The sequence below is a fragment of the Cucurbita moschata genome, unplaced genomic scaffold (genome assembly GCF_002738365.1).
Source record: "Cucurbita moschata cultivar Rifu unplaced genomic scaffold, Cmos_1.0 Cmo_Scf00018, whole genome shotgun sequence".
In the NCBI taxonomy this organism is placed as follows: domain Eukaryota; kingdom Viridiplantae; phylum Streptophyta; class Magnoliopsida; order Cucurbitales; family Cucurbitaceae; genus Cucurbita; species Cucurbita moschata.
In genome coordinates, this window is record NW_019268534.1 from 777,668 (window position 1) to 800,406 (window position 22,739).

The following is a 22,739-nucleotide window of genomic DNA, read 5'->3' on the forward strand; positions in this document are numbered from 1 at the left end:
TCACTCCCAATAATACCAACAGAAATGATTACCAAAGGCAAGACTTGAAGATCCAAAGGCCACAATTATTCATTAGAAAAGAAAAATCGATTGCAAGTCCGTCAAAAGGTAACTTTAAGAGACCATTTAAAAAATGATTCTCCACTAGATCTTGAGCTGGCATCAAGCCATTATTTTAGTGTCTATAATTTTTTTTTTTAATGATAACATTCTATTCTATGTTCTAAATTATGTTCAAGGTAACATGTTACCTCTTCGAAATAAAAAAAATGACGAGTTTTAATATGAATTTAAAAAACTAATACTCTTATTTAGTGCCTTTGATAAAGGTTGACTTTTAATCAAAGTTGACTTTTTACCGGATAATAAGTACGATAGCTAGTTAACAAGTGCTTATACATTGTATCTAATAAATCTTATTCTGCGTTTAATACATCAAATTGATAATCGGAATTTATTAAATAATTTTAAACTTTAAGACACATAATTATAAGTTATCTGTTAGATTCGTTTTAAAATTTAATAATTTAATTTATTAAACACATATCTAAAACACACCATCCATAATTGGTATAAAAAGTGGACAAACTTCAATCAAATCATTCAGACAAATTTATAGGCACAAACATGATGATTTTATTAACAATCATAATGTATTATATAATTAATAAATAAAAATAAGTTTACTACAAATTAACATTGAATTAACTTTAAATTAATATTATTGAAATTATAAAAATTAAATTCCAGCTGGCATTTCGAATTACGGGTACAGAAGATGGGTCTTCCCCAACCTCCCAACGGCCCACTACCGGTTCATCGTTATATATTGTGTACCCAATTCCGCCTCCTCTCCCACTCCCAATTTCTTCTCAGAGCTCAGAGATTTCCCCTCCAATGGCGTCCTTCTCCCATTTCATCCTCTTTTCAGCCATTTTTGGGTGCTTTCTTTCACGCGCCAAATCCCTCACTTGCTCTTCTCAATCCTTCTCCAACAGATCCTTCGCCCACTGCGACGATCTCCCCCATCTCGACGCCTTTCTCCACTGGACCTACGATCCCAAAAATTCCTCTCTCTCCCTTGCTTTTCTCGCCTCTCCGCCGCATTCCGGCGGCTGGGTCTCCTGGGCCGTCAACCCCACTTCCACCGGTATGGCCGGAGCCCAGGCCTTTGTCGCCTCTGTTTCCGGGAAAGCCCCCTCTGTCCGTACCTTCAACATCTCCTCCTATTCCTCTGTTCTCCCCTCACTGAAACTCTCCTTCCTCGCCTGGGATCTCGCCGCCGAATATTCCAACGGTTGGTTCACTATCTTCGCTTCCGTTAAAGTTCCGCCCAAGGCTAAGTCGCTGAACCATGTCTGGCAAGTTGGACCGGAGGTCGACCCGGATACTGGTGTTCCTTCTGTTCATGAGTTTAAACCGGCTAATTTGAATGCCAAGAGCGTGTTGGTTTTTGATAAGAAGGGTGGTGCTAGTCCTGCCCCACATGCTCTCGGCGGTGAGTCTCCTGCACCGTCGCCAGCGGTTGTCGGCCTTAACGAAGCTGCCGCTTCCGCCACCGCGCCCAGCTCCGATAAGAGTGGAGTCGCCGGAGATAGAAGCCGGAATTTCGGGCTGGTTGCGGGTTGGTTTGTGTTTGTTTGGGGAATTATTAATTTCTGATTTTAATTTTAGAAAAAATAATAATAATAATACAAACTCCGTGACTCTGTGATTCAGATTTTTGGGTTTTTTTTTCTAATTATTATTTTTATTTATTTTGATTCCTCCGAATATATAAATAAATGATTTAATTTGATTACATTATGAACTTTGGATTATTTTAATAATAATATTATTATTATTAGATCCGTACCATTGGCTGAAAAAAATTATTATTATTATTAAGTATTAAAGTAATGTTTTCGAACCTATCGTAAAATCCAATAATGTTTAGAATGAATTATTAATAGAGCGGTGACATTTTAGTTTCTTATAAACGTAACTTTCTTAGCAATAAACTTTGTAGGGAATTTTTATTATGTGATGTGAAAGATAATAAATAATGTTGATATGTTATGATTATGATTTTTTGATAAGTGCAATATAAATATTACGAATAAATGAAAATTTTATATTAACGACTACCTGCTGAAGGACGAGATAGGAGTAGAACGAGTTTGACTTGCGAAGCTTTAGTGAGTAGGATAGGCCTACTCGTGACACCACCTGGGCACCACCATGACACTTACAATGTTGCTGCCAATAAGTTCAAACCTTACTATGGTTGCCAGATGCAAAATACTTACATGACTTCAAGACATATGACCCTCGTGTCTTGAATCGGGTCTCTAAAGATTTGACTATGGCACGATTATGACTGCTGTCTATGGAGATGATATTTCGTTAGATGAAATGCGTTGATGACCAAAGAGTATTATGTACGTCATTTATGTTGTAGAATGATGCACACATGTGGTGGCGATCAACGCAGGAAGTTCTTCGTCTTGGTGGAACTATAATCACATGACAATCGTTCAAATAAGAATTCCTATTCTAGGAAGAATATTAACTAAGCAAAGCCAAATTAAAGAAACAATAGAAATTCATTAGCTTGCTCCAAATTTGCCACTATGTTGGTGGAATTCACGAGATCGATGAGATTAACTCTAAATTGGCCAATACAAAGTCTAAGAACACAAAGAGATTCATCACGTGGTCCGAGGTTTCGTTACAGCCTTGATGCCAACTAATTATGTTGTTGCCCATAGAACAACTACAAATGATGACAAACGACCTAGTTAGGAGACTCCAGAGGCTAATAGTTTTAACAACTTCAGTAAGAAAAAAACAACTCTTTGACAAAATTGCATCAAACCCCAAGCCACCTTGACGCCCGTAGCAGGCAAGCAACCATACCATTTAGAAATAAAGGACAAATTCAACATCTCTGTCAATAGGGTTTACAGGGCCATATGGCTAGTTATCATCCAAAAAAACTATTGAAGACATTGTCAATTAGCCATCAAACTCAAGTGATGTATATAGACGTATGCAAATTCGTGAACAAGCAAAAGGGTATGCCTCCATCAGTAAGGACGTCGATAAGCCAAATACGATGGTAGTAAGTACTCTTTCTGTTCTCGAGTATCTTGGTATTGCATCGAAGTTGACCACTTTACTTAGAACACACAAATGAAAGTCAAAGTCAAACATTGTAACCGCAACATAAAAGAAAAAGAAAAGAAAAGAAGTTTTTATGGTAAGTAAGTTCCCACTCGCAATTCCCAAAATTAGTGGCACAAAAGTTGATCTTCCCCAACCTCCTAACGCCCCACTCCCTGTTCACCTTTATATATTCTCTCCCCATTTCCTCCTCTCTCCCACTCCCAATTTCTCTCCCATTTCTCTCCCATTTCCCCTCCAATGGCGTCCTCCCCCCATTTCATCCTCTTCTTAGCCCTCGCCGGAACCCTAATTTCACGCGCCCAATCCCTCACTTGCTCTTCCCAATCCTTCTCCAACAGATCCTTCACCCACTGCGACGATCTCCCCCATCTCGACGCCTTTCTCCACTGGACCTACGACCCCAAAAATTCCTCTCTCTCCCTCGCTTTTCTCGCCTCTCCGCCGCAATCCGCCGGCTGGGTCGCCTGGGCCGTCAACCCCACCTCCACCGGCATGGCCGGAGCCCAGGCCCTCGTCGCCTCTGTTTCCGGCAAATCCCCCACCGTCCGTACCTTCAACATCTCCTCCTACTCCTCTGTTGTCCCCTCACCGAAACTCTCCTTCCTCGTCTGGGGCCTCGCCGCCGAAGTTTCCGATGGTCGGTTCACTATCTTCGCCACCGTCAAAGTTCCGCCTAAAACCAAGTCGCTGAACCAGGTCTGGCAAGTTGGACCGGCGGTTGACCCGGATTCTGGTGTTCCTGTAGTTCATGAGTTCGAACAGGCTAATTTGAAGGCCACGGGCGTGTTGGAGTTTGATAAGAAGTCTAGTGCTAGTCCTGCCCCATATGCTCACGACGGCGCGTCTCCTGCACCTTCGCCAGCGGTTGTCGGTGTCAACGAAACTACCACTTCCACCACCGCGCCCAGCCCTGAAAAGAGTGGGGTCGCCGGAATTAGAAGCGGAAATTTGGGGCTGGTTGTGGGTTGGTTTGTGTTTGTTTGGGGAATTTTTAGTGTCTAATTTTAATTTAGATGAAAAAAAAATTAAAAAGCAAAACTCTGTGACTTTATATTCTGATTTTTGGGTTTTTTTTTATATTTATTTTCGTTACAACAAAATAGAAAAATATAATAATATTTTCGTTTTAATCGTTTATTTCCATTTGTTTTGGAGAATTATTCTAATTTTTGTTATAAAAACAATATCTATAATAACACAACTCTCCTATTTAATAATAATAATAATAATAATAATTTATTTTGAAAAAAAAATATTTTACATTATTATTGAATCAGATTTAATTCACATAATTTACCCAATAAAAAAGGAAATGACAAATTAGTATATTCTCAATTGAAATCTCAAAAATAAATTAAATACTATTTATTTTAGTTTTAAAATAATTCCTACTGTTTAAGCTCATTATTTTCCGAGTCTATTTTAGCCGTTACATATAGTCATTCAGGCTCGCAATTTTAAAAGGTATCTGAAGGAGAGATTTTTCATATATTTGTAAGGAATAAGAAATGTTTTGTTTCCCTTCACACCGGACGTGTGATCTCACATGTTCCTCTCTAAATTTTAGGTACGAAAAGTAATATTTTTATTTTAAAAAATATAATTTAAAATTGGACACCTCAAATATAAGAAGAAATTTTAACTTTTCTATTTTAATTAAAAGTTTTCGAATATTTAATTACATAAATCTAACCTGTTTTTGCTCTTTTTATGGAAATAAATATAGTCTTAATAATTAAAAACAAATTATTATTTTTTCAAATTTTGATCTGTTTAGACTTTCAAAATTATTTATTTAAATCTCAAATATTTAAAAAAACATTATTTTAATTTCCAAAATAGTCAAATATTTGAACACCGACGCTTATTATTTTCAATACTCAATAAATGGACTCTTTTACTCTATTTTATTTTTATTTTCTAAAAAAGAAAGTCTTACCATTAAACTTTGAAAAAGTGATGCAATTACTTTTAAATGATTAAAATTTTATTTTTATATTTAGATTTAGACATTTTTTGACTTTTTTTTTTTTGTTTCTTTTCTTCGGAACATGAGAATTAAATATTTGTTTTCGCACATGTAAATGAATTAAAAGTTGTTTGAACGTGAATTAAATATTTAATTAATATATAATGTGATATATTTATCAAATATTAATTAATATATAAAGGGACACGCATTGACATATAAACTTATAAAAATTTAAATTAAAAAAAAAATACATGTTAATTTCATAAGTAGAGTAGTAGATAAGTAATTAGGAACCAATAAATAAATAAACAAAAATGGGAAGATGGATGAGGTGATGATGACGTAAGGGTAATGTCATGGAAAAGCATGCGTGGCACGTGGTTAGGAAGAGAAAAAGGTAAAGCGCGGAGTGAAGGTGAAGTTGACAGGTGGAAGGTAGGATGCCAGGTCAGCGGCATGGAACTGTTTTCCATAATTGTGTTTTTTTTAATAATCTCTCATAATTTCCGTTCATAATTCATTCCTTCTTCCTTCGCTGTCACCCTTTCCTTCCCTCATTTTCCACGTCTTCTTAAATTCTATTTTCATTTTCATTTTCATTTTTTTTTATTTACTTATTTTACTTTGAAATTTGTTTTTTAAAAATATATATATTTAATTTTGAAATCGTTTCAAATATTATCAGACAGAAAATGCAAGTAACGTTATTTACAATTAAAATATATATTTAAATAATTTTCATAAAATCAATTATCACGTTATTCTATGTTATTTTATTTTAAATGAGTTAAGAATGAAACGACTTGTGAACTAAGAACTAGAGATATCCATTTAACCCATGAAATCGAGATTATGTGAGATTTTGCTACGAACTTAGCGGAGAATAGGTGAAGAAGATGAGAATGATTTCTCCATGTTAACTAAATGAGATCGGGTCATGATCTAAATATTTATTTACATAGGTAATAAATAAGTCTATATTTTTACTAGAAACCCAATTCTTTCGAACAACAACATCGACCTAATTTATGTGGTATTTTCTATCATAACCAATCGGTTTCAACCCCCAAACTTAACCCAGTTCATCCAATTAGGTGGACGTGAAATAAATAAATATATTTTTAGAATTTTGAACGAAAATTGAGATTTAGAGTTATGCACATGCAGACATATAGCCTCGTGACATTTTAGTAAAATACCATTACACTTTCAAAAATTCCGTGGACATGGTTCACAAAAAAATAATAATAATATCATTAAAAAATACCTTTAATTTTTTTTTGTATGGTTCAAAATCCTATTAATTGTTTTAGAAAACTTTTTAAGTTCCTTGGTTATTAACAATTCCGCCGATGACAGATAATTTTGAATTTTAAATTTTTTTAAAGATATGAATTTCATTTAAAAATTCAAACGTATTATTTGGAACAAAATATTAAGGGGAAATATCGTTTAGAAATATTTTGTATATTAAATAATTTAAAAAGTGGAAGGAGTAAATTGAAAATAGAAGAAAAGGATGGAAACGTAATTTCCTTCATATAAACATTATCCAGATGGAAATAGAAAAGAAAAGGAAGAAAATAAAAGTGGGACCAATTATAAAAAGAAAAAAAAAATAAATAAAATGGGTCTCTGCCACCGCAGCAATGAAGAAGCTCCCACCACGTGTCGCGAAGCGGCGAAACTAATTTTTAATTTGAATTTGAATTAAAATTTTCTAATGATAGCATATTTAATTCCGGTGGTAAATTTATTAAAGCAATATATTCGAAATTCCAGTGCCCCGCAAAAAACTCGACAACTCCCAATTCCTCCTCCTCCTCCTCCTCCTCCTCTTCCATGGCGTCTCCGAGTTGGGGGTTGTTTTTTATCCTTTCTCTTTCTCTTCTTCTTTCTCCTGCAAATTCTCGCCTCTGTTCTTCCGCTAAATTCTCCAACAACAATCTCTATTCTCACTGCTCCGATCTCCCTTACCTTTCCGCCTCCCTCCATTCCACTTTCGATTCTTCCAATTCCTCTCTTTCCGTTGCATTTGTTGCCGATCACTCCAATGCCGCTGGATGGATCGCTTGGGCTGTCAATCCCACCTCCACTGGTATGGCCGGTTCTCAGGCTCTTGTTGCCTATCTCGACGCTGGTGTTCCGGTTGTCAAGACTTATGATGTTGCGTCTTATGGTTCTGTTAAGCCTTCTGAGCTTTCGTTTGAGGTTTGGGATGTGGCGGGGGAATTTTCCGGCGGAGAGTTGATTATTTTCGCGAAGTTGAAGGTGCCTGTGGGTGATACGACGCTGAATCAGGTCTGGCAGGTCGGGCCGTCTGTGGATGGAACTCGTTTGGGCGTTCATGAGTTTAAACCGGAGAATCTTAATGCGAAAGGAACCCTAAGTTTGTCAGGTGGTGAATCGACGAGCACCGCATCTAGCGGCGGTGAAATCGATCCACGAATGATAAGGAAAAATGTGCGATCTCTACGGAACATTTGTCCCCTGATTTTTATATCGCTTCACCGATTTCCTCCGCTTTAACTTTTTCTTCCTTTTTCCTCTGCGTTTAATCTTTTAGATTCATGGAGTTTTGAACGCGGTGAGTTGGGGGCTTCTGTTCCCGATTGGAATCGTGATTGCGAGGTACCTTAGGGTTTTTCCGTCGGCGGATCCGGCGTGGTTTTATCTTCATATTTCATGCCAGATTTCTGCGTACGCCATTGGAGTAGCGGGTTGGGGGACTGGAATGAAGCTTGGGAGTGAATCAGAAGGGTATCAGGTTTTGGATCACCGGAATATCGGAATCGCGCTTTTCTCCATGGCCACTTTGCAGGTACTTCTTCTTCCTTTTTCCTTTTCGGTTCCGTTTCGGCATTTTCTCCTTGCATTCTGCAAAATTTCCCGGAAAATAGTTAACACAGATAAAGTCGATTGAGATAAAATAGTTGGAATTAGTAATGGATATTGAAATAATACGAGTGTGACAGATGTTCGCACTGTTCTTGAGACCAAAAAAGGATCACAAATACAGAGTATATTGGAACATATACCACCACAGCATTGGTTACTCAATCTTGATCCTCGGCATCATCAATGTGTTCAAGGGCTTCCACATACTTAGCCCTGATCACAAATGGAAGTTTGCGTATGTGGTTACCATCATCGTCGTGGGCGCCATTGCTCTAGTCTTAGAACTCGTGACATGGATTGTGGTTATCAACAGGAAATCCACAAACAAATCCACTTAGCTGCTTCATCATATGTATCCTTTTTCCCCTCCTTCTAATTCTATTTCTATTCTATGTTTATTATTTATCATAGCGTTGTGAGGATCATTGAGAGAGAAAGAGAAAGATAGAGTTCTTTGCACAATTAAATATACATATTTTGTTTTAATCATACTCTCACTCACTTTACTATATCAATGTCATATCTATGAAACAATGTAAGACTACCTTACTATATCAATGTCATATCTATGAAACAATGTAAGACTACCGATGCCTAAAAATGAAAAGATCCTAATGTAACCATTCAAGTTTACCGCTGCCCATTAGAGTATTAATGTAACCGTTCAAGTCCACTGTTGCCCATTAGAGTATTAATGTAACAGGTCAAGTCCACTGTTGCCGATTAGAGTATTAATGTTTGCCCATTAGAATATTAATATAACAGTTCAAGCCTACGGTCAGCAGTTATTGTCTAGTTTCACAATTTTAAAATGTAGGGAGAAGTTTCTACACCATTATAAGGAGTTATTTATTCTCCTCTATAAATGATGTGAGATCTCACAATCCACCTCCTTAAGGTCAGCTTCTTCACTGTCACTCATCCCTCATTCCAATCGATATAAGATCTCACCATTAATAAACCAATGGTGGTATATTTCAAATTTAGGAGACCACCAACTTGATTATGATTTATTAATCAACCCCATGTCAGTGGGCCCTGCGTATTTCTTTTTTTTTTTTTGTTTCGTAAAAAAAATGGATACAATTTGGAAAACAGGCTAAAGTGAGTGGGGCCTAATTTTTTTTTAGAACAAAAAGTACACGCCTTTCTCCTATTTTTTAAGAATAAATAGAGAGGGCCGTGGGGTAATAATTTTATATTGATCCGAACTAATTCATATGCTCCCAATTTTAATAAGACTCCGGCTAGAAGCATACACGTGCCTCTCCGTGGGTATCTGGTAACCATGTATGTAAGGGTATAATCGGTGATTTGACAGCAAAAGCAATAAGAAATCCGATATAGAATATTATTTCCAGTGCTATAGGATACGATTGATTAGCCGATGTTTCAAAATTTAAAGTTGGTTCATTAGAACCATATAAACCGATACCCATAACTCCCATTAACAAAAGAAATGAAACCTCCCGCAGGGTACAAAATAAACTTTGTAGCTGAATACAGCCGTTTCTTTCCTCCCCATATCGATAGAGGTAGATAAACGGGAATTAATTCTAAATCCCACATGATAAAAAATAGTAAAAGGTCTTGAGCAGAAAATGATCCTATTTGACCACTATACATTGCTAACATTAGAAAATGGAATAATCGGGAATCTCGAGTAACTGGCCAAGCCGCTAAAGTAGCTAAAGTGGTGATAAACCCCGTCAGTAAAATGGGTCCTATGGAAAGTCCATAAATTTGGAAGGATATATCTATTATGTGATTGGGACTTTACCAAAACATTGCTTGCAACTCACAAACAAGACAACTTCAAAAGGACTCATTAATTTCCCACCATATACCTCCCTTCAATGAAACCAAATCATGATGAAAATGATCTATATTATTGTTGAGATTTATGTCAAACACACATAATATTATTTTTATTATTTAATAATTATTTTTCTTATAAGAGTAATTTAAAGTAATATGTGGTTAACGTACGAGAGATTGTCCATAATAATTTAAAGAATATATAATATATAGAAAAGATTTAGTGTTTTATTATGATAACACTCCTATTAATATGACTTATTCTGTAACAATTGCTAATTATTTGATCTACATCGCTAATTACTTGATCTAATATGTCTAATAAGACTCGAGACGTTCAATTTTAGTCTAATAGATCAGTAAATAAAAAAATTAAAAAAAAAAAAGCAACAACAAATTACCCGAACGTACAAATGCTAAGATACTTTGAAACTTTTGAAAGTTTCAATTTCAAAACTTTTAAAAGTTGAAGCAATTTAAGATCATACTCAATACTCACCCACTTTACGCCCCAAAATTTGCTTCAACAGCCAGGTGAGGGCAGTCCCACAAATTTGCATCTGCAAGCACTAACAAAACTATCATACAGAATTCCAACTTCAGTTTTATGGAAAAGGAAAACTAAAAAAAAAAATACGTTTTTTTTCTTCTCTTTTGTTCCATTTAATATTTCAATGACAAGAATCTCACTTCCTGTTAATAGTCTGCCAAAGCTGGTGTTTTGAGAATACAACCAGTAGAGTGGGAAGTGGGGGAAGCAGCTAAATTTCTAACCTTGCTCTGTACATTATATCCAAACTTCGAAATTGCTGGAAGATCCAATTTTCTCCCCTAATATAATTTTACATGAATAATCAAGTAAATAATATAATAGTTGTTGATGGTAATAAATCAAGGAACCTGAACTAATCAAAATAAACCACTTATGAACTACTTTCACCCAGAATATACAACTCACAAATTATGTCAAGATGAAGGATCAAGGTTTTCTCAAAGCAGAGGCTGCTCCCATGACGACTGCCAAAACAATTCCAAGTCCTGCGCCGAGGGAAGCGCCAACTGCTGCAGCTGTTAACGAGTTTTCCTTGGCATTTGCATCTCGAGTTGCATCCATTGACATTGCGCGTTCATATTCCAATTCCATGAAAAGTCTCTCCCTAGCCAGCTCCTTCAGTTCAAATATGGAAATCATTGGTGATTTAAACTTCAGAATCAGACCATAGCAACCAAAAAAAGACGGATGATTTCAGAGAAGCTACAATTGGAACATATGCGCATAAAATTTGAAATCATATTACCCAAAAATGAGACACCAAGAAAAATGAAAAAAAATAATAATGATCTGAGAAAAATGGGAGATTTTAAGCTTTTTCACAGAACTACAAATTTTTTGGGAAACGGGATGAAGGAAGTGAAAAAAAAGGAGAGGGTCGTGGTAAAGCTACAGATTCTTTGAATTAGATGATCAAACCTGAAACGAAGCCTCCTCGTGGCTACGAAGTACACGATGGATAAGCTGACAGAGAGAGTTGACACCTTCCACTGGTAGAACAGTCTCTTTCCTCTGAAAAGGCCTCTTAACAAGATTGATTGGAGCAAGAAAAAGCTTTTGAGCAGCCATTGTCACATCCGAGTCTCCAATAATTGCACTGGTGGACAAGGAAGCAGTAGCAGCACCAGGATTAAAAACATAAGGACTCGAATTGATTATTCCAGTAGTGGATGGAGATGCTTGATAAGCTCGCAAAACGGCTTCAATTTCTGCTTTCTGTTGATGCGCACTCACAGAAAACTTGTTTGTTATAGCAAGGACCCATGGAATACCAAGAGACTTAGCCTCATCCAAAAGTAGAGATAATGCCGGCTTGGGCTGTGATCCATTTGATTGCACGCATAAAGGTACTTTATGCGACAGATTATGAACAAGAACCAGCAAATCTGTTTTCCGACTGAGGTCACGAATCCCCATCCATAATTCATCCCTGAAACTGGATGCCTCCATCTTAAGTTCCTAAAACAAAGAAAAAATAAGGTAAGAACAGAACTTGAAATATTCACAGAAGACATTATTCACATGTACAAAAAGGCACGAGTAAAATTTGCATCCATCACAATAGAACCAGCTCTAAAATACAGTGTATCACATTCCAGCTACATGGAGATCCATTCAGCAGAAAGACATCACAACATGTTCAAATACAAACCTACTTCATATGTTTCTTAACACTAAATAGATAATAAAGGAAGGTACACATATCACTAATTTACAAAAACATAATTTAATAGTGAAGGCAAGCCTAGTGAAGCAAAGACATTATACTAGTTCAGAGCTTTCATTTGCACCATTAAAACCATAAAAAACCATGAAGGGACAGCACAGTGGAAGGATGGAGGGAAAAAAAAAAAAAAAAAAAAACTCATACAATTGTTGTGCCAAGATTCCCAACAACAATACAAAACGGAAAAAAATGACAGCCATATATAGTAAAGGCAAAGCATTGATGGATTTTTAATGAGTTAAAAGTCAAACCTGTAGATTCACTCCTGGCGAGTCACAATAACAAATGCCACCAGCAATTGCTTCTTCAACTCCCATTGCTGGAAGCAGATGCTCAATGCGCGGAATGGGGGTCATCCGATCCTGATTAACTATTGCCTTGAAAAGTGAAGTTTTGCCCGAACCCTGAACATCCCATGAGTTACATTCATCACACAAGAGAGAGAGAGAGAGAGAGAGAGAGAAAGAGAGGGAGGGGGGGGGGTGTTGAACATACCTCAAGGCCAAGTAGCCGCACCCTGCGAGTTCTCACATGTACCTCTTTCATGATTGTTGCAAAATCACTGGTACAGAATATGAAAAAGTCACCCAAACCATCAGGACGAATGAATTTATCCATATTAAAGGGTAATCTATGTTCTGAACTAGAATCGTCAACAGATGAATTAGTCACTGGGAACAGTGGACTTGCTGAATCCGCCACTGCCTTATGGTTTGGTGGTCGTTTCAGAGGTGTTCCAACCACAACTCGCATTGTTTGAAGTTCAGGGGCTCCCTGACTAGAAGAGATGGTTGGAACTGGGGGAAAGGACTCCACCCTCGTTGAACACCTGAGTAAATGCCGAGTAAGACCTTCAATATTTAACTGTCCATTTGAAACGAACTGACAACTGCCAACTTCAATATAACAATATTTAAGAAGCTAAGGGTTTATTTGGAAAACTATCTTCACAAACGTTCTTTTTTGTGTATGTTCCAAAACTCTTCGATGTTTTAATAAAGGTGATAGGAAGACTTGCAAAAACTAATGTCATGCACATTTTTTAAATAATTATTTACAATCTAAGAAAGAAAAACTTCATCCATACAAAAATAATCACAAATAAATAAATGCTAAGGAGAACACACTCGAACAAGAGAAAATACTAATGAGAACACACTCGAACAAGAGAAAAAAAAAACAACTTCAAAAGTTATTTAAATCATTCAATAGTCTCATAAGAATTCAAATAGGTGGAAGAACCAAAACCATGGAAAGTTATGTGGTGTAATTGATATGTACAATTCTTCCACCACCCCCGCAATCCATTGCCCACTGTGCAATGAGCGAAGTGGAAGAAGAAAAGAAGCCCATCAGATATAGCTTTCCAAAGATTTCAGGTAGTACCTCTCAAGAGCCCACTAGATAACCACTTAAAAGGATGATGCTCATATTTACTCACAATAACCTTACCTCGAGTTACATTTAGCACACAAGAGAGAGAAAAAGGCATAGAGCTATACCAGTTACCATTTACTTGAGCATGCACAAGAGTACAAAGATGCAAGCCAAATCCAGTGATCTCAACTTTTAAAGGGTCACAGTTTTTCTGACCGGGTATACCACTCCATCCAAGAGGAACAACAGAAGTTGCAGTCCGAATAATTGGAGACTCCACTATTTGTGCAAGCTTGACAGTACCTGCAACAGCAAGTCCAAGCCACTGCTGAAGATGCGGAAATTGCTGCATTTGTTCCACTCCCATGATAGATGAGGCATCATCTTTCATACATAATTCATAGATTCTGCACAGAGACCAGTTTCAAACAATATAAAAGTATGTCATATTGAAAACACCACATTTATTGTATTAAAAGTCAAAATATAAAACATGGAAGGAAAACAAAGAAAAAAGAAAAACTATGTATGACGTTCTAGCACATTTCTGGGCTTTACAAAATCAAGATCTAGTCCAAAATCAGAAACACCGCCTGATGTCAAGATGTTGAGAAAATAATCAGTTATATGTTACCTTAACACATGTTTCAGGATTGAAAGTTGCCCATATAAGCCATCAAGACCGAAAGACTTCTCTCTCTTTATTATTATTTTATTATTATTATTATTATTATTATTTTTTCTGTTTTTAAGAAACATGGAGAAAGATGTAAATTTGTATATAGCAAAATTATGTGTAGATTAAAATTTTATTATTTAATATCCTTTCGTTTCCTTCGTTGAAATTTCTCTTCTATTATATTCACCCATATTTTGGGTCCTTCAAACAATTTCTTCAAAAACATCAAAAGAAATATTAAAAAACGAGAAGAGGCTGAAGGACTTCTCACATCATTAACTAATAATACCTTTACCTGATATTGAAAAATGTAATCATGCAACAGTGAAATATATTTCAGAAGGTTAACAAAGTTCGGTTAAGAAAGCCAATGTAACACAAATCACTATGCAAGCACACAATAAAAGCACCACAAAGCATGTAAATAAGTTACCCTCCCGTTAGATACCTTGGAGCCGCATTTTATTATCATAGAAAACATTTACATAATTCCACAAAAAAAACCCAATCAAAATAGTAGTCTAAACAAAGAATTTCATTAAATTAAGATGGTTCAAAAATTGAAATGAAAACATGATAAGAACTAAGCTTCAAATAAAGAGTGATTCACTACCTCAGGAATCGTGATCTATATGATTTCATTGAGTGTGACTGGAACCGTTCCCGTAGTTCTGCAATTACAGAACTTACCTGAAAATACCTTTGCCAGAAGAAAGCAAACAACATGAGAGATTCCAAAACAGAACCCACATGGTATTCAAATAATTTCTCAAACTAACTGCTACTAAGAAAATCAATAATCTACAGAAGTTTCAAATGTGGAAGAAAGTCTGATGGTTAAGCATAAGAAACTCATACCGAAGTCAGCTTTGAATATTCAGCTCCAGAGAGTGACTCAACCGTAGAATTCCCCAAGAGATAAAGCTGCAATATAAGAATAATTGTGTTTGAATTTACAAAAGAAAAAAAAATTAAAACAAAACTTTCAATCTAGAAATAGAGAAGTATACAATAGGGAACAAAAAATCAGTTGGTAAAGAAAAGAGATAGGCAAAGAAAGTAATTAAATAACTACGTACAAAATAAGAAAACGTACTTGCCCAAAAGGAACATATGAAGGTAAATAAGGCACTTTACGCCAGTTCCTACCAACCCCGTTCTTTTTAGCAGATTTTACGTTTGCAGGTGGACAACTATCGGAGTCAGAAATTGGCTTCAGAGATATACCATCCAAACCCTCCTCGATTTCAAGAGATTGAGGTTCAACAACATCATCTTCAAGTAAGGCTGTTGAAACAGAATCTGATGCTGAAAATGTCCCAACAGTAGCCTTATGTTTTTCTCTGTACTTATTAACTTGCCTTCTAACACCTTCCAAAGGAACGAGCTTTGAAAGCCTCCAAAAGGAAGTCTGTACAGGGCCCAGACCTAAAACCAACTGCTCCCCATCCTTCTCTTTTGGCTTCTCGGTCCCTTCCTCACATTTGTTTGTCAGTAAATTATTGCCTCGAGTCTCAGGTGACACATTAAGAGGCTGGGCATTATAATGGTGAAAATATGCAGGAGACAATAAACGTGGGACCAAATCTTCTGGAATGCAGTAACTCTTAAAATGATGCTGCCAGCCTTTCCTATTGACGTAACTGAAAGGGGGAAATGTTGAGGTGACAATTAAAAATTTAATTAGTTTAAAAAAGAAAAGGAAACTGACAAATCATATATGAAGACATACTCTCTCAAAGCTGCATTTCCAACTGGAGGCTGGGAAAAAGTAATACATTTGACTTGAAATTTTTCACTCTCCTTTAGAGAAGAAGAGGCTGCAATACCCCTAAGAATGGCAAGAGTAGCTAAAACTGCTACCTAAGAAGGATAGCAACAAGAGTTACGTTGTGCAGTTCACTACACAAAATCAACTGCTAAAACTAAATAAGAACTAGGCTTACAGCTCCACCAAGTGAGTGTCCACATAGCACAAGTTTCTGTTTCTTCTTTTGAGCAAGCCTGTATAACTCCAAAGCAGGTATTCCATTGGCACGAGCCAAGAAACCCTGAGGATTGATATAACATGAAGGATAAGGCGTTTTGCAAGCACATACGGAGGGGGGAAACTCAAAAAATATTTTTATAAAAATTATTTGCACTTAGTTTAAAGGCAGAATTGGTACCTGTGACCAGAATTTTAAAATTAACTAATTATTTAATATAATTTAAGATTTTAAATTAATTAAAATTTAAAAAATTTATAAATAGTAAGGAATCTTGCACTAGCCTCCCTGATCAGGAGCAGCGAAGAATATGCTAACGACCTTTTCATTGGTTATCCTTTTACACAACAGATTAGAATCGTATCAACAATAATCTGGGTTCTATTTTGTTTCTCCATATAATATCAACCTCTTTTTGGTCCAAGCTGTCCATTCAAAGGCAAAGCTAGAATTCTTTGAAGAATTTTGCTCAATGCTACTCATTAGAAAATTCAGTTAAACAGAAGTACAAGATCCCTCAGTTGTTGATAATACTGATTTTGGAATCTTCTTTGTCTTATTACCTCCTCATAAGAGTGCCCTAACTAAGAGCTTCTGCAATAACTCTCCTAATCTAATGAAAGTTGGAGAGGTCTGTTGCTACGGCTAGGGAAATTTGGAGGATATATTTTCCTCACTTCACTTTTATTGATCACTTTAATCAATAAATTTGTTTCTCATAAAAGAAAATGTTCTGTGGAAATCAGAAAACCCAACAAAATCTTGTAACATAGGGGTTAAAAGAATCGTACAGTTCCTAATTAGGTTCCACATAAGCTGGACAAAAAAAGAGTACAACAAAATTAGTTACCCGATGGGCAGCAGGTTTGGATTTATTCTTCAGCTGCTTAGTTTTTGACTCGAGGGGATTCCATGAGTTCTCAAATTTTCCCTTTTGATTCTCATCTTCATCAGAATTCAAAACATCGGTCCCATCAACACCATCCACCACATCTTCATGGAATATTGCTCCTTGTAGTATATTCACATCAGCCATTACATCCCTTACATTATGCAAAGCAAAAAGTTACAAAGAAAACAAAGAAGGGGCGAAGAGGGGGAAAAAAAAAAAAGAGTGAAGAAAAAAGTTTCCACACACAGGCACAATGAATTCTTTAGTAGACTCGAGCAGCAAGAGAATCAACTGCTTCCCAACTTACTTGTATTGCTTTGTTCCAATGAATGAAGCAAACAATGTATCGCCAGCTTCTGCCAGTAAATACCTAAAAACAACGATACAACCTGATAAGCACCCCCAACAAAACTCTAATGATTCAACCATCTACTAGCCCACCAGCTTAAATAAAATGATGGATAAAAAAAAAAATACAGCATGTAACGAGAATATTATGTGAGTTTCATTCATTTCCAGCTATTGGTGAACAATCCAAATTATAGAATAAGAGAAGTTCAGATGAGTTAAAACTCACGTTAAGCATAGGACCGTTAAAATCACTTTTCTCAATTTTTTTTCCTTATAAAAAAATGGAGCCTAGAAGATCAAGCATAGTACAAATCCACATGGAAAAGTGAAGTTGGAAGCACCCCATGGATAGGATTGGAGTTCCGAGTGTGTGATATGAAAATTATCAGGAGCAGAAGTAAACATTTCTGAAACGAATTCAACAAAAGAATGAAAACCTGTGTGGAACATGATCTGAAGATGGTTGCACACGTTCGAGAGAAACAACTTGTTCTCCAAAGTCAGCCTTGAATTTATTCACAGCTCGAACTAACTCACTCGCAGGTCTCTACAATGTTCATTCATTTAGGCATTTTATGCAAGGATGATATGCTCTTAGATCAGTTAACAAATGGAAGAAGATATAGATTGGAGATAATTGTGTCATACAGAAAGAAACAAAAAGCAGCAAGAAGCTACAAATCATGAAGGAAAGGTACTAGACCACTCTAAGCTTAAAGGAAAGGACCAAATTCTTTTGATTTAAACTCCCTCGCATAAACTTCCACAAGTAGCACGCTCAGCCAAACACCAGGGGCACACTATTCAGTATGAACCATTATAGTTTCTATTAACATCATGAACACAACGTTTCTGAGATGAAAATAATGAAGTTCCCTTCCATTCTCCCAAACTTCCAGAATCATCGAAATGTAAACAAACAATTACAAGACGTTCCAGATTGTGGATACCTTGTAAACGCATTCGGAAAGAACCATGCAACACAGAATCTCCTGCAGGTCAGCAACAGACTCAGCCTTAAGAGCAAGGCAGAGGTCATGAAGTTGCTGCCTCCGCCGCTCGTACTGCTGCTGAATCTTCTTCCTCTGCTCCCTGTAGTCGGAGTTCCAGAACGGCCACCTCATTTTCCATTGCAAAGGGCCCCAAGAGACCTTGAGGACCTTGTCGCGCTGATCTCTGACCCACGACTCGAATCGGCTTTGAAAGGACTGCACTCGGTCCATCCAAAAGCCCTAATCGGATTCACCGGGCAGGAAGAGGAAGTCGCCAATGTGGTACCAGTGGAAGTTTTATACTGAAAATCTTGAGAGGAGGAAGATTAAAGGGGCTACCCAAGAGATGGATCGCGTGCGTTAGTATAGAAGAATATGCCACACCCTTTTTCCTTTCTTTTTAGCTAAATTAATACAAAATACCTTCAAAAAATAAATAAATAAATATTAATCTATAAATGGTAAAAAAAAATCACATAAAATTGAGACGTCGACTCTCCACAATGTGCTTGATACTAATGGAGAGTGTACCCTAAATTAAAGGCCACCATGAGACTTTGGATTTGCTTTGGGCTTCCTAAAAAAGATTTATACCAATAGAGAGTGCATTATTTGATTATAAGCCCATGACCCTTCTCTAAATTAACCGATGTGGGACACTTTCATCCAACAACGTCGACATGTTAAACATAAATATATTTCTATTTTATCTATATAATGTCTCCTTTTTAATATAATTAATTTTTTCCTAGTTTTTTTAGTTTAAGAATATATAAAGCGGGAAATTAAAATTTAAAAATTATTCGAGAGTAGATATTTCATGTTAGTTGAACGATACCGATGTTGGTTAACTAATTTTTTTTTTAATTTAGTATTGATTGATTATTTTTAAATTTATTTTCTAAAATATTTATAAAGTATGCATTTCCTCAAAAAACATTGGGTTAAAATAAAATAAATGCAGGTATTACATTTTCATAAAATTTTATAAATCACCAATTAATTAAATTAATTTTTATGGATATTCTAACTATATACGCATTTGCGTGGCAAAATTTCAGGTATTTAAGTTTTCTATCATAATATTTTCAATCACTGATTTATCTTTTAATTTCTATTTTTGGAATAATTCATCTAAATTGTTCTAGAATGGATAATCTTGAAGAGACACATCAGGGCATTGATAAGAACAATACAAAACACTGGAAGGAGTCCCTTTACGATTCCTAGTAAACTCTCGAACTTTCTCAGACACGAAAACTATTAAAAGTTTGAGAATGAATTGGTTCGAAACCTAAATTTTAGAGACATGTTAGACTTATCGAATACAATCCTCTAAGCTAAAAATTTGGGAGGGGGAACATGAACCTCATTGAGAGCAACACGAGAAGCCTTTTTTGGACGAGGCTCCCGCATCGGCCAAACTTACTCGATTTACAGAAAGCTCGGCCTTGTGAGAATCAGAGTTGAGGGCTTTCCTGCTGACATTGTTGTAAATCTCCCTAACAACAAGCTCAAAGGCTGTTCTGACATTGGTGGAATCAAGAGCAGAGGTCTCCATGAAGAACAGTCCTTCCTCTTCTGCTAGATACTTGCCTTCCCCAACATGCACATCTCTGATGTTCTCCAAATCACACTTGTTCCCTACTAACATTCTTATCGTTGCCGTATCACAATGAACTGCAAACGGTAACAGGAGAGTAAGCTTCTTCAGTTCATAATCTTATAAATTGCAAATGACAATCAAGTATGAGATTTGCTTGCTTTATTTACCTATCTAGATATCTAAGTAAGTGTAGCCCATACAAAGTAAAGAGAAACAACTATATTGGGTGCTAGGAACATGAGCCAAATCATGCGAGCGGACAATATTATAATCGACGTGAAGATATGAAGAGACTCAAAAAGTATATCATTCGTCAATTCTTCCTGTTCAACTAAGAATAAGAGTTCAACGCTAGCAAATATTGTCCTCTTTGAGCTTTCCCTCAAAGTTTTTAAACAAGAAGTTTTCACACCCTTATAAACAATGTTTCGTTCTCCTCCCCAATCGATGTGGGATCTCACAATCCACCCCCCTTCAGGGCCCAGCGTCCTTGCTGGCACTTGTTTTCTTTTCCAATCGATGTGGGACTCTTCAATCCACCCCCTTCAGGGCCAGCGTCCTTGCTAGCACACTACTTTGTGTCCACCCCCTTCAGGGCTCAGTCTTCTCGTGGCACATCGCCCAATGTCTGGCTCTAATACCATCGGTAACAGTCCAAGCCCACCGCTAACCGATATTGTCGATAACCCCAAAAGCATACCATTCAAAATTTGAAGAAAAAGTTCTTGGGTCATTGATTCAACAGTGACTAAACCTTGTCACTTCCAATGATAGACCTATACAGACTAAGCAGCTATTCTTTAATAACTTCACATGCCATAAACTGAAGGTCAAATTTCATCGTCACCAAATGCCCGAAGAACAAGGAAGTTTGTCCTAAAATTGACTAGAAGTGACTTATGAGCTAAGAAACAAGGTCCTTGCCTTTTCTTTTTGAATCTGTTTTCAAACATTACACAGGGCTAAACTGTTATTTTTTGGTATGAATTTGGGAATCCTCACCACTATTCAATTCTTTAGTTTATAACAAATTACTCACTGAAGTAACTCCAGTAAGTAAGATCAAAAGCAACTCGTTCATCCTTTTGATCTAATCTAATCCAGCTTTCCTACAAGAAGCAGTAGAATAACCAAGAACAGTGGATTTTCTATCATTTCCATGTTTCTTACAGTTCTACGCAAATCAAAGAATCAATAAACCAAACTAACAGCAGATTCTAATGAACCGAAGAAAGAAATTCGATTCAATTCCATAAATTGCTTCTGCAAACAAACAGAAGAGTAAAGCAACCATGCAGATTCGAAGAGAACGTACCGCCGAGCTCGTCGAGCCACCGCTTGACGCTGTCGAAGCTACTTCGGCGGCTAATATCGTAGACAATAAGGGCGCCAACGGCGCCGCGATAGTAAGCTGATGTGACAGCTCTAAAGCGCTCCTGGCCGGCGGTGTCCCAGATCTGAGCCTTGATCTCCTTGCCGTCGATTTCCACCACTTGCGTCTGAAACTCGACGCCGATCGTGGCCTTGGAATTGTTATCGAACTCATTCCGAGCGAACCGCGAGAGGAGGTTCGATTTCCCCACCGCAGAGTCGCCAATCAGAACAATCTTAAACAAGTAGTCCTCGCCGCCCTGGTCCTCGTCGGCCGCCATGGATGAAGATGAAGAAGGAAAAACTTAGAGTTGAGGTTTTTGTACTGTGCGAAACGGATGATGGTAATTGCTAAAACTCCAAACTCATGACAGGAAGTACAGAAAGACGCCATGATTATCGGGGAATTCATGAATTTCAAGATTTCGGTGCTTGAATTGGGACCCAACCACCTTTGATTCTGTGTTTGATGAAATCGAAATCAATGTGTGCGCAATTCAAGGCACTGAGAAACTATAACACTGCAGCTCGTCTTGAAGGACGCTCCACCACCCTCCACTATTTCCTTGACGCTTTTGCTAGTCAAATTTAGGTCCAATTACACCCAATATTTTTTCAATAGGATAATTTAGGGCTTGAATGGAAAAATTACAATTTTTCCTTTCCTTCCGTAGTTGATCCACTCTTCAATTGGTTAGGGTTCACCTCTGACTCTGACTTAATTAAATTTATGAGACGATAAAATATGGCAAAATTCATAGCAAAGAATTGGTTCACGTAGAAATAGACATATTAGCTCTCGTAAAAGTACGCATAAAATATCAAAGGGCGTTATTCATGTTCAAGCAAATTTCAACAATACAATTGTGACTGTTACAGATGTACAGGGTCGGATAATTTCTTGATCCTCCACGGGTACTTGTGGATTCAAAGGTCCAAGAATAGGGACACCATTTACCGCTCAAATCCGCGCAGGAAATGCTATTCGGGCTCTAGCAGATCAAGATATGCAACAAACAGAAGTCATGATAAAGGGTCCTGGTCTCGGAAGAGATGCAGTGTTAAGAGCTATTCAGACACAGATAAAAAAAAAATTAAAAAAAAAATTAAAAAAAAAGGGTCAAAAGTGATAGCGGTTAGGATACTATATTAACGACTAAAATGTCATAAGCGATTTGAATATTAAACTAAGCATAGCGGTTAATGGTTAAGAACTATATAAACAACTAACCAAGAACTATATAAACAACTAACCGATTTGACAAACCACGGGTATTATCCACAAATCTCTTTTGTTTTGTTTTTTTTTTTTTTTTTTTTTTTTTTTTTTTTTTTTTTTTTTTTTTTT

At 36.6% G+C, this 22,739-nt stretch overlaps 5 protein-coding genes across 9 annotated transcripts; 3 read left to right on the forward strand and 2 right to left on the reverse strand.

Moving 5' to 3' along the window:
- The first annotated feature begins 826 nt into the window (after nt 1–826).
- On the forward strand, nt 827–1,699 carry LOC111456348 (auxin-induced in root cultures protein 12-like). The gene has a single exon (XM_023098172.1). The coding sequence runs from the start codon at nt 898–900 to the stop codon at nt 1,660–1,662; it is 765 nt and encodes a 254-aa protein (XP_022953940.1). The 5' UTR covers nt 827–897; the 3' UTR covers nt 1,663–1,699.
- A 1,599-nt stretch (nt 1,700–3,298) lies between these two features.
- LOC111456259 (auxin-induced in root cultures protein 12-like) lies at nt 3,299–4,193 on the forward strand. The gene has a single exon (XM_023098075.1). The coding sequence runs from the start codon at nt 3,406–3,408 to the stop codon at nt 4,168–4,170; it is 765 nt and encodes a 254-aa protein (XP_022953843.1). The 5' UTR covers nt 3,299–3,405; the 3' UTR covers nt 4,171–4,193.
- A 2,702-nt stretch (nt 4,194–6,895) lies between these two features.
- On the forward strand, nt 6,896–8,566 carry LOC111455826 (cytochrome b561 and DOMON domain-containing protein At3g25290-like). The gene is made up of 3 exons (XM_023097446.1): nt 6,896–7,603; nt 7,707–7,961; nt 8,116–8,566. The coding sequence occupies exons 1-3, from the start codon at nt 6,983–6,985 to the stop codon at nt 8,374–8,376; spliced, it is 1,137 nt and encodes a 378-aa protein (XP_022953214.1). The 5' UTR covers nt 6,896–6,982; the 3' UTR covers nt 8,377–8,566.
- Nucleotides 8,567–10,248: 1,682 nt separating this feature from the next.
- Nucleotides 10,249–18,768, reverse strand: LOC111456099. Of its 4 annotated transcripts, XR_002712695.1 has the most exons (16): nt 18,373–18,768; nt 17,860–17,969; nt 17,379–17,441; nt 17,030–17,222; nt 16,138–16,242; nt 15,924–16,054; nt 15,288–15,834; nt 15,050–15,115; nt 14,805–14,881; nt 13,638–13,919; nt 12,631–12,964; nt 12,387–12,539; nt 11,328–11,867; nt 10,815–11,060; nt 10,631–10,687; nt 10,249–10,416 (listed from the first exon to the last, which is right to left on the reverse strand). XR_002712695.1 is itself a non-coding variant. In XM_023097853.1 (15 exons), the coding sequence occupies exons 1-14, from the start codon at nt 18,643–18,645 to the stop codon at nt 10,836–10,838; spliced, it is 3,099 nt and encodes a 1,032-aa protein (XP_022953621.1). In that variant the 5' UTR covers nt 18,646–18,768; the 3' UTR covers nt 10,560–10,687; nt 10,815–10,835. The 4 variants fall into 4 exon arrangements, 3 of the variants coding, with proteins under 3 accessions (XP_022953620.1, XP_022953621.1, XP_022953623.1); XM_023097853.1 differs by lacking the exon at nt 10,249–10,416 and having other exon boundaries at nt 10,560–10,687; XM_023097852.1 differs by lacking the exon at nt 10,249–10,416 and having other exon boundaries at nt 10,509–11,060.
- An 800-nt stretch (nt 18,769–19,568) lies between these two features.
- Nucleotides 19,569–22,018, reverse strand: LOC111455869 (ras-related protein RABA5b-like). 2 transcript variants are annotated; one of them, XR_002712647.1, is made up of 3 exons: nt 21,336–22,018; nt 19,715–20,094; nt 19,569–19,657 (listed from the first exon to the last, which is right to left on the reverse strand). XR_002712647.1 is itself a non-coding variant. In XM_023097499.1 (2 exons), the coding sequence occupies exons 1-2, from the start codon at nt 21,670–21,672 to the stop codon at nt 19,784–19,786; spliced, it is 648 nt and encodes a 215-aa protein (XP_022953267.1). In that variant the 5' UTR covers nt 21,673–22,018; the 3' UTR covers nt 19,569–19,783. The 2 variants fall into 2 exon arrangements, 1 of the variants encoding a protein (XP_022953267.1); XM_023097499.1 differs by having other exon boundaries at nt 19,569–20,094.
- Between the last annotated feature and the right edge of the window lie 721 nt (nt 22,019–22,739).

Excerpts from the sequence above, each read along its gene's own strand:
- LOC111456348 (XM_023098172.1), top strand. The coding sequence starts at position 898 with ATGGCGTCCTTCTCCCATTTCATCCTCTTTTCAGCCATTTTTGGGTGC.
- LOC111456259 (XM_023098075.1), top strand. The coding sequence starts at position 3,406 with ATGGCGTCCTCCCCCCATTTCATCCTCTTCTTAGCCCTCGCCGGAACC.
- LOC111455826 (XM_023097446.1), top strand. The coding sequence starts at position 6,983 with ATGGCGTCTCCGAGTTGGGGGTTGTTTTTTATCCTTTCTCTTTCTCTT. Across the intron at positions 7,604-7,706 it reads CACGAATGATAAGGAAAAAT|ATTCATGGAGTTTTGAACGC; the intron begins GTGCGATCTCTA and ends TTAATCTTTTAG. Across the intron at positions 7,962-8,115 it reads TCTCCATGGCCACTTTGCAG|ATGTTCGCACTGTTCTTGAG; the intron begins GTACTTCTTCTT and ends CGAGTGTGACAG.
- LOC111456099 (XM_023097852.1), bottom strand. The coding sequence starts at position 18,645 with ATGGACCGAGTGCAGTCCTTTCAAAGCCGATTCGAGTCGTGGGTCAGA. Across the intron at positions 17,442-17,859 it reads TCAGATCATGTTCCACACAG|GTATTTACTGGCAGAAGCTG; the intron begins GTTTTCATTCTT and ends CGTTGTTTTTAG. Across the intron at positions 16,055-16,137 it reads GACACTCACTTGGTGGAGCT|GTAGCAGTTTTAGCTACTCT; the intron begins GTAAGCCTAGTT and ends TATCCTTCTTAG.
- LOC111455869 (XM_023097499.1), bottom strand. The coding sequence starts at position 21,672 with ATGGCGGCCGACGAGGACCAGGGCGGCGAGGACTACTTGTTTAAGATT. Across the intron at positions 20,095-21,335 it reads GTGGCTCGACGAGCTCGGCG|TTCATTGTGATACGGCAACG; the intron begins GTACGTTCTCTT and ends TACCGTTTGCAG.